Here is a 16012-nt window from a genome sequence, read left to right as displayed (position 1 = left end):
CCCTCTTCAAAGAGTTCCACCCTACAGAATGTTCTGACTGCCACTGTTTCTCTCTCTTTCCCTGCCCCCGCTCCCCCTCCACATAACACACTCCACTTATACAACAGCTCTGTAATCCATGGATGCCCCTTGCAGTTTACTTTCTTTATCTTTCTTCCTTCCTTTCTTTTCTTTTTTTTTCTCTTTCTTTCTCTTTCTTTCTTCCTTCCTTTCTTCCTTCTTCCCTCCCTGCCTCCTTTCCTTCCTTTTCTCTCTCTCTCTCCTTCCTTTTTTTTTAAAACAAAATATTTAAAAGGCAGAGCAACAGAGAGAGGGAGAGAAACAAAAAAGATCTTCCATCTGTTGGTTCAATGTTGAATGACCACAAGAGTCAGGTCTGGGCCAGGCCAAGACCAGGAGTCTGGAACGATCCAGCTCTCCTAGGTGGGTGGCAGGAACGCAAGCACTTGGACCACTGTCTGCTGCCTTCCTGGATGCTTTAACAGGGAGCTAGGTGAGAAGCAGAGCAGCTGGAACTCTCTCTTAGCATGCTGATAAGGCATGCCAATAGCACAGCTAATGGCTTAACCACCTGCTCCCCCACTGCATCCTGACTCCTTACTCAAAGAACAGAGAGCACAGAAAGGAGAGGGTTTAGAGTCTTTGCATCCCAGAGTGTTGGAAAGAGAGAGATGTTATTGAGTGATCTCATGGGGCTCTGGAGATAAGCAAGTAGAGGTTCCGAGAAATTATTTTTGGCTGATTCTCACTTCTCTGAATGCAGCAGCCTCTGACACTGTATCACCTGAGGTCCCACTGACAGTTCGGGATCATGTATTTCACCTAAAATGGCCCACTCAGGTCTACTTGAAAGTGGCAGTCCCTGCTCCCTGCCCCCAGGGCCCCTCTCCTAGTCATCCCCATTGCTGACATCCCAGGCCCTTCCGGCCTTTCCTGGGCCATTCACTGAGTTGGAAGCCTCACTGATTGCTGAGCTCAGTGATGCTTTTCACACCCCATTCCACTTTCACATGCCTACTCAGCCTCTGCGCACCCCAGCTCCAGACAACATATCCTCCCCACACTTGAGAGGGCACTGCAGAACAACTAGAGGAAAATTTTACTAAAGAGACATTTCCCGGTAGATATTATTCTGATTATCTTGTCTTGTGAAAAGGGAGACTATGTGTCATTAAAATGATTTAAAAACAAACTCCCCTCTAGGAAAGGGGCAGGTATTTAGCCCAGAAACGGTGTCAGCTGCTGGGCTGCCTACAGACCCCATCAGAGGACCACCATGTACATGGCAGGACTGTCACCTTCTGCCCTGGAATACATTATTTGGATAAAAAGGAAATAAAGATGAACTCTTATTTGTAAGAGAGGCTCCCTAAGTATCATTAAACCATCACATGCAAAAAACAATATTACACTTGAACCAGCAAGAAATAGTCCCTACTTTCAGTGAGCTTCTTAAAACATATTAGGAATTGTTCTGGGAGCCTCATTCATCTTGAGCTATAGGTGCAATCGGTTTGATATTAAATCATAAGTCATGTTCATCTAGATTTGAATGGCTACACTTACCATTTAATAAATGTTAATTGAAGGAACAAATTAAAAATAAGATTATTAACCACTGGAAAGATTGGTTGATGATTTTAAATGTTACTAAAATTTAAGAAAAATGTGTTAAACTTCAAAATAAAAATACACACTTTATATTTATGCAGATCTCTGAGCAAAGTTGGTGAAATCTCTTGCTTTCTGTGATGACATGAAAACATTTTTTTTGGTAATACTTTGGCATTCAAATTTTCAGTTCATCTTATTGGTTCTGTTCGTTTTTGCTTAAAAATAAAGATTCTCATGGCCATAAATGGAAGATGTCTCTCTCCCTGCCTCTCTGCCACTATGCCTTTAAACAAATAAAAGAATAAATAAAAACTAAAAAAAAACAGTTGGTGGGGGAGGGCCTTGGAAGGACCCAGAAGAGCAAGCAACCAATGGAAGAAGCCACTTTGATGAACCTGGGCAACTCAGTGGAACGTGTGTTGTTGTCAGGGGGCCAAAGACGCTCACTAACATGGCAGTCATTTTCAATGCACTCGCCAATTTTTTATGTTATTTTTATTTTAAATATGTAACAGATTGCTACAAAATAGTTTATGCCTAATGTCCCAAAAGAGTCCAAGTGTCCCAGGACTGATTAATGCTCATTCCTATTGGATGCTCCATTTGGAAGGCTGTTTTTTTGGTTTGTTTTTCCAAGTTGGATCTATTTCTCACCGCTCTGTTCTAAATGACCTAGGCTACGTCACTCTTCGGTGCTGAAGCCATAGCTTGCTTTATCCTAGAAAGGGGAGAATGCATCCTTCAACAACTTGCTGATGTGGTTTAAGAGGCAGTGGAAGGAGGGGATCAGGCTCCGGAGTGAAAACTTCACCCAGAAATCTAGAGTTCACAATGATGTACACGGGGATGGCAAGCCACGACCCAAGCAGTAACATCACACCCAGCATCTCAGAGTAGCTGAAACAGCTCAGCCTTGACCCCTCCAGAGAGTAGAGCCCCCTGCATTGTTCACTTTAGTGTTATAGACTAAGACACAAGAAATGTTTATGACAGGAGCCGGCACAGTGGTTCAACAAGCTAATCACCCACCTATAGTGCTGGCAACCCATATGGGTGCTGGTTCATGTCCTGGCTGTTTTACTTCTGATCCAGCTCCCTAAATATGGCCTGGAAAAGCAGCACAGGATGGCCCAAGTCCTTGGGCACCTGCATTCCTGAGGGAGACCTAGAGGAAGCTCCTGGCTCCCAGCTCCTGGTTTTGGATTGGCTTAGCTCTAGCCATTGCAGCCATTTGGAAAGTGAACCAACAGATAGAAAACCCTCCTCTCAGTTTCCCCTTCACTAAGCAAAAAATTTATAAAAATTTTAGATTAGCAAAAATCCACATCAACTCTGTACACTCTTCTGCCTAAATGAGCATGAGTAGCTTTTATAATCTGAGAGCCATGAACCAACAGCTCTGCGTTCTTGTTGCTGTAGGCCGCCACTGTGAGGTGCATCAGATGACGGGCAACTACATGTGGGACCCCAGCACCAACAAGTCCTTTGACATTGGAGTCAACAGGGATAGCCTGATGTCCCTCTGGTGGAATGGATCAGAGCCGCTGTGGGTCACTCTGACCAAAGCCAAAAGGAAGGTCTACATGTACTACTGGCCAGGTGAGTGTCTTGTTGCAAACACCTTGAGGTCAAGCAAAAACAGTTTCTGTCTGAGGACCAAGCCATGGCTTGGAAAATGAGATTTTTATTTAAAAAGTTTGTCTTGTGAGAATTTTCTTAAAAACTTTGTTTTGAATCCCAAACCAGGCACAATCCTATTTCTTGACTCTCTCAGTCCAGCATTACTGTTACAGGATGTCGTATTCGTTCTCAAATGCAAAATTTTGGACCTACAAGTCCAAAGAGATCAATGGTGGCATGCTTATTGCCTTTAGAAAACAATGTGATGTATTAGTTCTAGATTTTTTTTTCAGTTTCCCTGTAAGACTGAGACAAGAACTCAAAAGTGTGTACAACTTTTTGATAGTTCAGTCAACAAAGCCTCTTTCTCTTCTGAGAGTTCTAAATCAAGGAAATGGTAAATCACCTGACACTGCAGTCAAGTCCATGATCATGTAAATGTCCCTGGGGCATTACAAAATGTCCCAAGGATATGCTCAGCTTGGCACTGACAATCTCATATTACAGATGTGGTTTCGTGTTAACAAAATGATCGTTTTGCCATCATCTTCTTATTAGTAGGTCTGTTCTTAGAATACGTGGAAATCTGACTTTTCCATGTGTGTGACCCTAGACATTTCCCCCTAATTCTTACAGTGTGGTATTGAAGATTGCCATTAGGAAGGATTTATCAGGGGAGGCCAAGAAGTGATAATTGTGGAGCTACCTGGCACGAGATGGGGAGAAGCAGCTGAGGGTCCCGTTGGTTTGGCTGGAAAGGCAGCAGCAGCATGTGGAATTGTGACCAGCAATGGGGCATGGAGTGGGTGGTTGGAAGGGATGGGGGAGAAGGGAGAGACCAGTGACTAAGCCAGGGCTCAATCACAGATGTCCCCCACTGAGGCAGTGGGCCTGCTGTGGGAGCCTGGAACATGCCGGGTAGAGGTGACCATGTGGAGACTGCTGGGCACTGCAGACTGTGCCACCTCTTGGAGGAGCAGGGGACCCAGACAGATGGGAACGGGGGAGAACAAACCCCATGGGGGGATGTTGTAGATGCTGTGCTAGCCGCCCCGAAGCAGCCATGGGTCTGCACGGGTGAGCTGGTGACGTCCAAGCAAGGCTGTGCCAATTCAAGCTGAGTGGAAGGGCAAATAGGAATAGGCTGACAGTGACAACAGAGTTCATTTCTGGGAGATGGCCATAGCATAGATTCCACCCACTGAAAACTACCTTGGAGGCCACAAGAAACTTCTGATCGAAACTTCTGACCAAGAAGAGGTTACCGGAGGATTCCATCCTCTTCAATGAAGACTCAGCCTTTCGTGGAGTAGGCAATTAGATTAAGGAAGTAAGTTAGTGCATCAGCCAGGCTAATCAGACTGTCTAGAGTAGCCCAGGCTCAAGGCTGGGCCCACTGTGAAGAAGCCTAAAACCCAAAGACCTTGAGAATGACACTGGGGCCATGCTCAGAAGCACAATTATACCCAAACACAATGGTTCTGGTGCTCAGCTTAAGAGAGAAACAGACTGGCCAGCTGAGCTGGGGGTTACTTTAAAGCAAATCTAAGAACCATTAAAGCCAATATTGTCACAACAGAAGCAGGGCCATCTTCCATAATGTCTGCTAAGCTCAACCTGCTGTATCTGGAAACTGGGAGCTCTCTACACTCTGAAGAGTACTTTCCCATCCATCACCCTGCCCACAGATCGCCTCCCCCCAAGGCCTCCTCCTGACAAGGTGGCCTTTCAGCCATCCGTGAATGCCAGTGCTCTGGCCAGGTTAGGAGAGGGGTCTTAGAGAGGGGGATCCGCCGTATTTCATACTTTTCTAGGCAGTATTACAGAGCGCTAGGCTCATCTTATAGAATCTGAATTTATAGCTTATGCTGGGTCTAATAAATTTCCAAGCCAATTTGCATGCAAACTATCTCATTTCTTCTCCAAAACAGCTCCTTAAGACGAAAAGGGACTGTTCATTTCCTTTGATTCACCGTTCAACTGCTAATGTGATGTGACACAAACATCTTAAGATGGGTTAGACTGTTAACCACCAGAAGGAAAAAGGCTAAAAGTTGGTCTCCCAGACTTTCTTCAGTGACTTAAAAGAAAGATTAGCTAAAGATCAGGCCGTGAGAAACCCCCCTGGGGATTGGAAGTCTCTTGTTTCTTACAAACTATGTAGCCCCTCTAAATTGAATACACACGTACAAGCCCACGGAGAGCTGGTTGCTTCTGCTCTTCTGCCCTGTCAGGGGTGCCCTGGAATGGATCCATTGTCACTGGCTGATGGCTCTGGGGCTGACGGACACCTGTTATCCTCTCCCCACCCCAGTCCCTGGAGCCTTAGCCAAGAGCCTAGTGGAGGTTCATTTGTCTCGGCAAGATTAAGTGAAGCTCCATGGCATTTCTTCCAAACATGACTTGACTTGATTTGATTTTTCTTCTTAAATCCTCCTCTTCCTTCTCTGCTCCCCACAGGACATTGCACAGACCTCTGGATGAGGCCTGGAAAATCTTCATTGCTCCAGTGAGCTGTGTTATGACACTTTGAGTCTCGCCATGAAGTCAATATTTAGAAGTGCAATTTTAAAATGGCAGTAGTTCAAGTCTCCCTGTCAGGTAGATAAAGCAGCAGACTGAAAAATTGATAAGTAGGGAAGAGTTCCACATACCCCAACTCAAGGTCCAGGACACTTAAGATTGTTCATAGATCTGTAACATCTCACTCGATGGTCCCGTTGAGCTATGAAGGGAGAAAAGTGCTTGGGGGAAATGATCCCAGATCCTGATCACAAGATGTCTTTGGGCAAGGCCATCCAGCAACTGCATTATGAGCACCCGGTCATGTTCTGCACATAAGAACTGAGGAAGTGATGCACAACAGCTTTACTCCCCTACCCCTTCTAGGAAGATGTCAAAGGAATTTGATTGAGGGAGAAAAGGAAGCACTCTTAACGTTCATTTCGTACTATAAAGTAATCCAAAGCAGAGAAGGGAAGGAAGAACCAGGGAATGTGAGAGGATAATAATCTCCTGTATAGAGAGTTAGAGTTCCTTTGGAAATTGGTGCTGCTCACACTGTGTGGTGATGGTTGAACTATCACAAAATCAAAATAGAATCAAAGTTACAACCTTTTAGGAGCTGTGGCTAAAAGTGTTGGAGTTCTAAGTTCTCCATCTTTCAGCATGCATTTTGCAGAGGTAACTCCCTCCATCTGGCAGTCATGGGTGAGTGGGTACAATCTCTCACATGCCTTTGAGATGTGCTTGGGTGTTGCTCTGGGCTCTTTGTCTCACCTCTTCCTGTTCTGTACAGGTGTTCAGGACAGTCAGACATCTTCTGGGAAGAGAAAGACACCTTTCCACCTGTCTTCTGCTCCTATACTTTACAAAAGTGGGCTGGGTAGGGAGTTGGTTGGTGGGCATTCGCTCATATCACATCATGGTTGTTATAGTCAAGATGAGTCCATCTGTATAAGAGGCATGTTTGGCTGTTGGTCAAGAAGTACAGTCTATGTACAGTCCTTTCTTTTTCCTGTCAGTTGGTGCCTGACGACCTGCAGTCACGCTGGCCTTAGATTCACACACTCAGCGGGGGAATATTGGGAGCCCAGCATCAATCAAATGAGGATCTGAGTTAACATCATAGCTAAGGCATCACGTAGGCACACGTGAGCCAAACATCTGGGTAAAAGTGAGGCTATTTTTCAGACAGGTATTTGACATTGCAAAGACAAGGGATCTGGATGTTCACTAAATTTTCCTACAGTGTAACCGGCTTGGCAGGAGACATTGAGATTTATGCTGTTTTAGAACTGGAGGAGGCTTTAGTATGCAGTTTGTTGATTTCTGCTCTCCATGGATCTCCTTTTCAGAAAAAAAAAAATATATATATATACAGCCACACTCACGATTATGTGCTCCTAGCCAAAGAAGAATGCCAAAGTGGCCTTTGACCTCCGCCACATGCACAAACCAATGACTTCAAATTGAGTTGATTTTTTTTAATGCAATGGAAATGCGTTAGAAATATATTAAAGTATCAAATGAAATCTAAGCCCTTGTAATTATTGTTGTCTGGCAAGGGTTGGCCGGGGTCAAAATTCTGTAAGACCCAGGGTTGAATTCATATTGCATCACTTCCTCTGCCAGTAATTTTGGCAAAATCTGCATTCCTGACGCTGTCTGTGTCAGCAAAAGGAAAAGAAAGATTACAAATTTGCATCTCAAATGTGAGATTGTTTCAAACTCAGTGGTCTTCCAAGGCACGGGCCAGACCCTCTAGCCAGCCGCCGAGAGGTGGAGGGGTGCTCCTCCCTGGCCTGTTGCCTGGGGAAGCAAGGCCAGCAGTGTTTGAAAGCTTTCTGAGCTGTCAGAACACTCTCACTTTGCAAGATGGTATCTTGGCTGAAATAGCTCAGGGTTATTCAGCGGCATCCATTATGCTGAGACAAAGTCATCCAGAAAAATCCAGGGGTGCACTTACACCCTTCACAAATCATGGCAAATCCACGCCTTCACCAAACATCTATAGAGGGTGTGACGCAATGTCTTGGAATGGGCTCTCAGCAGACACTTGTGAGCAGAAACAGACACCCCTGACCCTGCACCCACTTCCTGAGAACTTACCACCCAGCGAAGGAGAGAGATAATAATCTCATACTCACCCAAATCAGTGTAAACATAAAGTTATGCAAACATAACAGAAAAAGGTGGACTGTGTGATGATGTCATCAAATAAAGACTCTGGTATCCTCTGAGAAGACTGACAAAAGATGCTCTGGGAAGGGACAGGAGCTCACATCTGAAAAGATAAATAAATGGCTGGGGGTGGAATGTTCCAGAGACACAGAAGGATGGGTGTGGTGTTCATGAGGAAAGCTGAGGCAGGCCAGACTCTGAGAGGATGAGAAGAGGATGTGGGAAGGTTTAAGGGGGAAAGTGACTGTCTCAAACTCACATTTCAAGAAGGCTACTCTAGCTACAGTATGGAGAGGACGTGTGGAGCCGAGGGATGAGCAGAGACAGACCAGGCAGGAAGTCACCTTGAGGATGCCAGGAGCAGATGAGCATTGCCTGGACTGAACGATCTGGAGGTTCAGCACATGACACTCTTCTTTCTCAAATACTCCAAGCAATTCATCCTGCATGGGATACTCAGGACCCATAATAGAAAGGAAGGGGACCCAGACACAGTGTTGAAGAGATCAAATGTTTAATACTGAATGGGCAAGGATGAACCTGCAGAAAAAAGCAAGTCATTGAGAGGCAGGAGAAGGAACAGAAAACCTGGAGAAGTATTGCAAAGGGGGCCATCTCACCCTGCGAAGCCACCCAAGGATAGCCCTGACCTCGTTGGAGAGGGCAGGTAAATATTTGCTGAAGAAGTAACAATGGTTGGGCCCAGCACAATGGCTCAGTGGCTGAATCCTAAGCTTGCACCATACCAGGATTCCATATCAGTGCTAGTTCATGTACCAGATGTTCCACTTCCCATCCAGCTCCCTGCTTGTGGCCTGGGAAAGCAGTAAAGGATGGCCCAAAAGCCTTGGGACCCTGCACCCTGTGGGAGATCTGGAAGAAGCTCCTAGCTCCTGGCTTCAGATCAGCTCAACTTCAGCCTTTGTGGCCACTTGGGGAATGAATCAGCAGATGGAAGATCTTTCTCTCTGACTCTCCTTCTCTCCATAAATCTGCCTTTCCAATAAAAATAAATAATCTTTAAAAAGAAAAAAGTGTCTGGCTGGAATTAGTTGACAAGTACTTACGTCAGAGACCGAAAGAATTCGATGACTTCAAGGGAGGAGGGAAACTCTTCAGTCTGACGATTTGGGCAGGATGGGACCCGCAAGACCAGCTGGATTTCTTCCCTGGGATATTCCTAAGGAGCTTCGGGGTGCTCAAGTTTCTGTGACATTTTTCCGAGTCAAAGTACAAAAATACCCACACTGACGCTGACGCTGAATTCTTTCTCTTCATTCTGACGTGAATAGTGACAATGATGACTAGACATAATCTAATATTGAAGAAAGCAATAGAGAACTGATCAATCTTGCCAGGATTTTTTTTCCCCACAAAGACAGCTTTCAATCAGACATGAAAAAAAAATCTTCTCTTGCTGTTCTGGGTCCTCTGGCTCCCAATAACAGCTTGTATAATACACTAAAAATCAAAACCATTTCCTCAGGAAGGGGAGATGGATAAGAAATAGGTTACTGTCATCCAAGATGGTTGATGCCGTAGTTCTTTTTTTTTTTTTTAATTGATTACATTGCATTATGTGACACAGTTTTATAGGCACTGAGATCCCCCCCATGGTGGATTCCTTCACCTTGTTGCATTACCACAGTTCAAATTCAGTTGAGATTCTTACATTGCAAGCATCTACCAAGTGTGAAGTTCAGCATCTTATTGTCCAGATAAGTTCAACGTTTTCTTGGGGAGACCATCTCTGGCCTGAAGGTAGGGCTGGCAGAGTATCATCCCAATCAATTAAAAGCTCTGACATTACATCAGTAACAATTTATAACGTTGTAGAATTAGTTGACATGGTATTGAGTAACCAATATGTTAAAAGAGAAGAAAAAAAAAAAGAATGCAAGTTCTGAACCACATCCTGTGACTTCTACATTGACATTTCAGTTATCAGTTTATATACAACTGGGTTCTATACACCTTAAAATGGCTATAGATTACTATTTAGCTGTCTCATGTCTATTTTGATTTTAGTATTTAGCAGTTTATAGCGTTGAAGCATGATTTTGCTGAACCTGGCTGTTTTTCAGGTAGTCTAACTCTATAACTCTAACAAGACATATGTCAACAGTTTAGGTGAACAGTTTTGGGGGGGTGTGCAGAGAAATCTTCAATACCCTAGTGAGGAGGAACTAATCTTTGTGTCCCACCCAGTGAGTTATAAGTGTGATGCCATAGTTTTAACAGTTGCTATAATAGAAAATCTTGTCCCTATGTCATGGATTATATATATATATAATATATATATAATATATAATATAATATATATATAATTTTATATATATAATTATATGTCCTAGATGTAAAATAATCTACATTATTTTACATTATATTTACATATATTTATATATTATGTTTATCTTAGCAATTCATGTATTAAAATATATTATGTTATATTGTATTATATTATATCATATTCTTACTATATTATATAGATGCTGATATACATGCAGGTTAGATTCCTAGTAGTATTTTTTAAAGATTTATTAATTTATTTATTCTATTAGTAAGTCAGCTACACAGAGAGGAGGAGAGACAGAAAGGAAGATCCTCCATCTGCCAATTCACTCCCCAAGTGGCTGCAATGGCTGGAGCTGCACTGATCCGAAGCCAGGGGCCAGGAGCCTCCTCAGGGACCCCCTACTCCGCGGGTACAGGGTCCCAAGGCTTGGGGTCGTCCCTGACTGCCCTCCCAGGCCACGAACAGGAAGCTGGGTGGGAAGTGGGTCCTCCAGGATTAGAACCAGCACCCATATGGAATCCTGGTGCATGCAAGGCAAGGATTCCTGCCACCTAGCAGCATTTGAGGTGGAGGAAAGGATTCCTATGTTAAGGTTCAAAGACAAAGCAACAAATGCATATAATATTTAGGGTCTGTAAGAGTCAAATACAACTGCAGTTGTTTGACTAATGTGAAGAAGTGATGATGGAGCTAGAGTTGCCTATATAATTTTAAGAATCTCATATACAATGTAGGGATTTGGGTTTACTAGGTATTTGGGTTTATTACAGGGAATGGATGAGGTAATATCAATCGCAGAAACAGACGTGACCCAACACCCCGGTGGCCTAATTCAGCTGAAGGTGATTTTTTTTCTGCCCATAGCAAGTCCAAAATGAGTATTCCTGACCATCAATAGACTCTTCTTCAAATAATTCCACAGAAACCCACATTTGCTTTATCTTAGCTTCCCCATTATCAATATAGTGTTCCTCCCTTATCCACAGGGGATATGTTCCAAGATCCCCAGTGAATAGTATTAAATCCTAGACATACAGTATTTGTTTTCTTTGCATGTGTACTCTAGGATAGAGTTTAATTAATACAATTTTTAGGCATTGTTAGAGGTTAACAATAATAACTAGTTAAAAAGAGAAAAAATACAACAACATTCTGAAACAAAAGATATGTGAATGTGTGAAAGGATCAAGACAAATAATAGCATGGAGTCATGGCCTACTACACAGCCACCAGAACCACAACAAGTGAAACCACATGAAGGGCAATGCTAAGCTTGCTATTTTTGACCTTTGTGAACTCTCAGAGCTCAAAAAGGCACCAAGAGCATTTGTAAGCAGCACCTGATACATATTGTTTCTTTTCTGGCTCTGTGGACCATAACACAGCCTGCCCTATGGCCCCACCTAACTGCATGTCCAGGCAGAAGAGGAAAGCATAGTAGGCAAAAGTAATTCAATGGGTGCATTTGTGAAATACATTATGATAAATTATTAAATACTTACTATATTAGTAATTATCCCAACTTGGGAGAGAAGGTGATAATATATGTATAGAAACGCTGTGGAATGATATAGAGGGAGGTGACAAACATAGGGTACCACTGGGTCTTTTTTGGGTTTTTTTGATTGTTTGTTTGGTTGTTGTTGTTGCTTATCTACATTTTCTCACGTTTTTGGTTGTGAGGATGTGTTGTTTTTATAGCAAGAAAAGCACTTCAGATAATTTCAACAATTTTTTAACCTTGAAACATTTCTAAACATTGTTAGTGAATCCCTGGGAGCATAAGCGTTGATATTGCATTAGGTGTCATCAGCAATCCACAGATAGTTAAAGTCGATGAGAGGATTGCATAAGTTGCATGCAGATGTTACATCATGTGATATAAGAGGCCAAACATCCGAGGATTTTTGTATGCATGAGAAATCTTGGCACCAATCCCCCGTGGACATATGACTTATATATAATATATATGACATATATATATATATAACATCAAATGGCACATGTGTAAACATAAAATAGCAAATATAAAAGATATATAATACATAGAAAGTATATATAATATGCATTAAAACACACACATATATGTAAACAAATAAGCTCATCTGTCTCGGCGAAATTCATGTATCAAGCAAATTCTTTCCAACCAAAATGCTTTGTTCTACACATATCTCAACTCCAGTGTACTTTCACTCCACATATTCCTGATCTAGTCACCTGTTCTCCATGGGTCTGTTGTGAAGAATGTTCTCATATGCATGGACAGTGTTTCATGAGGACTTCTCCATGGCATTCACCCACCTTCTACTTCTCAGTAATGCATTCAGGGCTTCCATGCCGGAGAGGCAGTAGAGTGTTGGGACCTCTTTGGGAGGACAGTTTCTCTGAAACAGAAATGTGGAAATCAAATAGGATTTTACTATTTATCCATGTTCTCACTACACGGCCATTTTCTTGTGCTGTCTGCATCCTGGACATGAGACCCAGGCTGCAGGTAGCCTGTTCTTGCCACGGAGGGGCTTGGAGTCTGATAACAACACCAACTATGCCCAACACAGTAATGTTACAGCATGGCACAGGTGGTAGTACTCAAGCCCATGCCTCAACCCCTCTTCTTGCAGCTAAGTGGGGCCACCTTTTCCTAAATCAGTAAGACTTGAAGACTCGAGAAGGAATCTCGAGTTAGGAGCTAAGGTTCCAGCAACCCCGGTGAGCTCTGCAGGCATGGACTGCCTCATGCATCCTGAGCAGGTCAGGCCTCTGTGATCCGAATACCAGGACTTCACTGTCTCAGAGAAGGAGGCCCTCCTTGGTCAGGACAAGGTCGGGCAAAAAGACAACTACCTTCCATCCTGGGGATTGTATGCAGTCGCTGTCCTCACGTCATGGCCTTCAGGAGTTAGATCACCGTGACACCTGTGCCTTAGACACAGGGATGTATGGATGACTCATGGCAAGGAACTTCAGGGGCCATCATTCGAATCAGCGGTCACTTATTCCTCACTTGGCCCCATATGGAAGCACGGCAGGCCCTATCTTTGGGCCAGGGATGTTTTTTTTCTTCTCTCTGATCTAAAACTAACCAGCAGATACAGAGATGAAAACCCAACCTTTGGTCTCATTACCTCCTTACTGTGGTTTCATCCCCCAACTTCCTAAGGCAGAGACTCAGCCCAATTCAGGTATTGTTTGCCTCTCGCCTTTGTTTCCTGTGAGTCATTTCTTAGTCCCTGTGGTTCATTTTCAGCTGAAGTTTTAGAAACAACGCAACCTGACAAACTCCTTCTCATCAAATATGCCTTTCCCCAGTTTGCTTTTACCCCTCATTCAAGGCCACTTTTAGGGGTCTCATTGGCTAAGTCCACCCTCCTTTTTGCCTTCAGACAAATATCCCTTGCATGGTCTCATCCATGGACCATGCCAGCCCTGGGGAAAGGCACTGCTCTGAGATCAAAGGCCGTGCTTCCCCTCAAGGACTTGTTCCCACAAGCTCCTGTGCCTCAAATGTATTTTCCTGGCAAAGGTTAAGTGTTTCTAAGAGAGTTAATTGGCTTAGCCGTTTTAATAAGCTCTCCTGAGACAGGCATTCAACAGTTGCACACCTGTCTCACATCACAGAAAATGCAGTGCAGGAGGGTTATTGTTGCAAGATGTGTCAAACACGGCAAGCAGGACCTACACTTGGAATGCAAGACCTGTGCTTCCAGGAAGTTTGGAGAAATGTGATTTTTATGAGTTTGACTTGGTGGTCCTTGGGGGAAGTTGCCAGGAAACAAGGTACATTCAGGAAAACAGTGCATCTGGTGGAATGGTACCAGAGCTGGGAGATCTCTTGGCCACAGGCACAGACCTCAGGACAGTCTCCCAGCTGAGACACTGATTCTCCCAGTGGTGCAGGAAAACTTGCCCTGTAGTGCTGATAAAGTGACTAACTGGGCCAGAATCCATGGGGATAGAGTCCACATTATAGACAAGGCAATTTGCCCCCTTTGTTTCCACCATTTTTTCACTCATGTCAGCAAAGTATAGTTGTGGAAAAAAGAAAAAAAAATCTACATTACATTAATGTTCCAATGGGTAGAAATATTTAGAAGAGGAAATGCCTTAAGAATGTTGGACCTAGGCAGGGCCTGGGATGCCTGGCCTTCATCCTTGGGCCTGCCTGCATAGTGCTTCCTGGGTCTGTGAGTCCCTGGGGCAGGGGTACTGGTGAGGCCTTGGTTGCCTGGCCATTGGTTGCCTTGGGCCCACCTGTGTGGTGGGTGCCAGGTCCACGAGCTCCAGAGGTAGGGGATCCAGCAGGGCCCGAGTGCCTGGCCCAGGTCCTTGAGCCTGCCTGTACTGTGGTTGCTGAGTCCTTGAGGTGGGAGGTGTGGCACAGTCCGGGTTGCCAGTCTCAGGTTCTCGGGCCCCCTGTGAGAACTGGTCCTCTACAGTGAAAAAGATGGAGTAGTGGATGGCTGACCCAGACCCACACAGAGGATATGGCAGCCCATTTGGGGCCTTTAGAAGACATCCGTCACCAAAGTAGAGGAAAGAGAACAGAACAGAATGGACAACAACCCCAGCCCAACAATGACAGCAAATGCGTGAATGGAGACTCTAAGGAGGACTCTGTCACCCAATGAATATTGAACGTGTTTCTTCATCCTTGGACTGACAAGACTGATAGTATTTCAAAACTATCAAAATCACCTGGGCAGAACCCTTGGAGTGCACGCCACCCTGGGTTCATATTGGCTGACTGCTCTGCATCCCTGGGTGCTGGGGCGGTTGGGAGACTGGATATGGCTTCTCTCCTGGTCTATCCCTCCCCAGATACATGAAAAAAATAGAAACCTTAGAAACAATGATCACACTCACCTTTCTCTGACCCTTGATCCTTCCCACCCTGACACCCTGATCAATTATGTAAGCATTATCTGAAACAAAACTTGAAAAAAAATGTTGGACCCAAATATGCGTGTGCTTAGTGGTGGTGGTCAGTTATCCTTTACGTTCTCTCTACATTTTCCACACAGTATGCATTTCCAAAGCTGTATAAGGAAATGGTTGGAGATGAGGCTACCCAGCAAGAAGACTGCAGACAGGGAGGACAGTCCTCCGAACGCAGGTGCCAACATTATGACATGGCAGCCAAAGATACCTCCTGCGACGTTTGCATCCCATGTTAGTGCTATTTCATGTCCCAGCTGCTCCATTTCCAATCCAGCTCCCTGCTACTAGTTTGGGCGAAAGTGTGGACGATGGTCCAAAGTGGTTAGGCCTTTGCCACCCAGGTAGAAGATCCAGATGGAATCCCTGGATTCAACCTGACCCTTTGTTGGCTCTTGCAGCCACCTGGAGAATGAACCAGCCAATGAAAGCACATACACTCTCTCCCACCTCTATCTGTAACTCAGATTGCCCAATAAATAATTAAATAAAAAATTTTTTTTTAAGATTTAAAAAAATTTTATTTATTTATTTATTTATTTTTCATTGGCATATCAGATATACAGAGAGAAGGAGAGACAGAGAAGATCTTCTGCCTGTTGATTTACTCCCCAAGCAGCCACAACGGCCAGAGCTGCACCAATCCAAAGCCAGGAACCAGGAACCTCCTCTGGGTCTCCCACGCGGGTGCAGGGTCCCAAGGCTTTGGGCCATCCTTGACTGCTTTCCCAGGCCACAGGCAGGGAGCTGGATGGGAAGCGGGGCTGCCGGGATTAGAACCAGTGCCCATATGGGATCCCAACACAACACGTGCAGGAATTTAGCCACTGGGCTACCATGCCAGGCCCAATAAATAAACCTTTT

The 16012-nt window shown here is 44.3% G+C and overlaps 1 protein-coding gene across 1 annotated transcript in view; it reads left to right on the top strand.

Annotated features, from left to right (window-relative positions):
* Window positions 1-16012, top strand: part of ENPP6 (ectonucleotide pyrophosphatase/phosphodiesterase 6) — a 93478-nt gene that overhangs the window by 34932 nt on the left and 42534 nt on the right. The window contains exon 2 of the mRNA XM_040966212.1: window positions 3034-3213. Coding sequence (XP_040822146.1) covers window positions 3034-3213 — 180 coding nt within the window. The remainder of the gene's footprint in view (window positions 1-3033; window positions 3214-16012) is intronic.

Source organism: Ochotona curzoniae, unplaced genomic scaffold (genome assembly GCF_017591425.1).
Source record: "Ochotona curzoniae isolate NIBS_2020 unplaced genomic scaffold, NIBS_Ocur_1.0 scaffold_4505, whole genome shotgun sequence".
NCBI classification, from domain to species: Eukaryota; Metazoa; Chordata; class Mammalia; order Lagomorpha; family Ochotonidae; genus Ochotona; species Ochotona curzoniae.
This window is presented reverse-complemented; position numbering and strand designations above follow the sequence as displayed.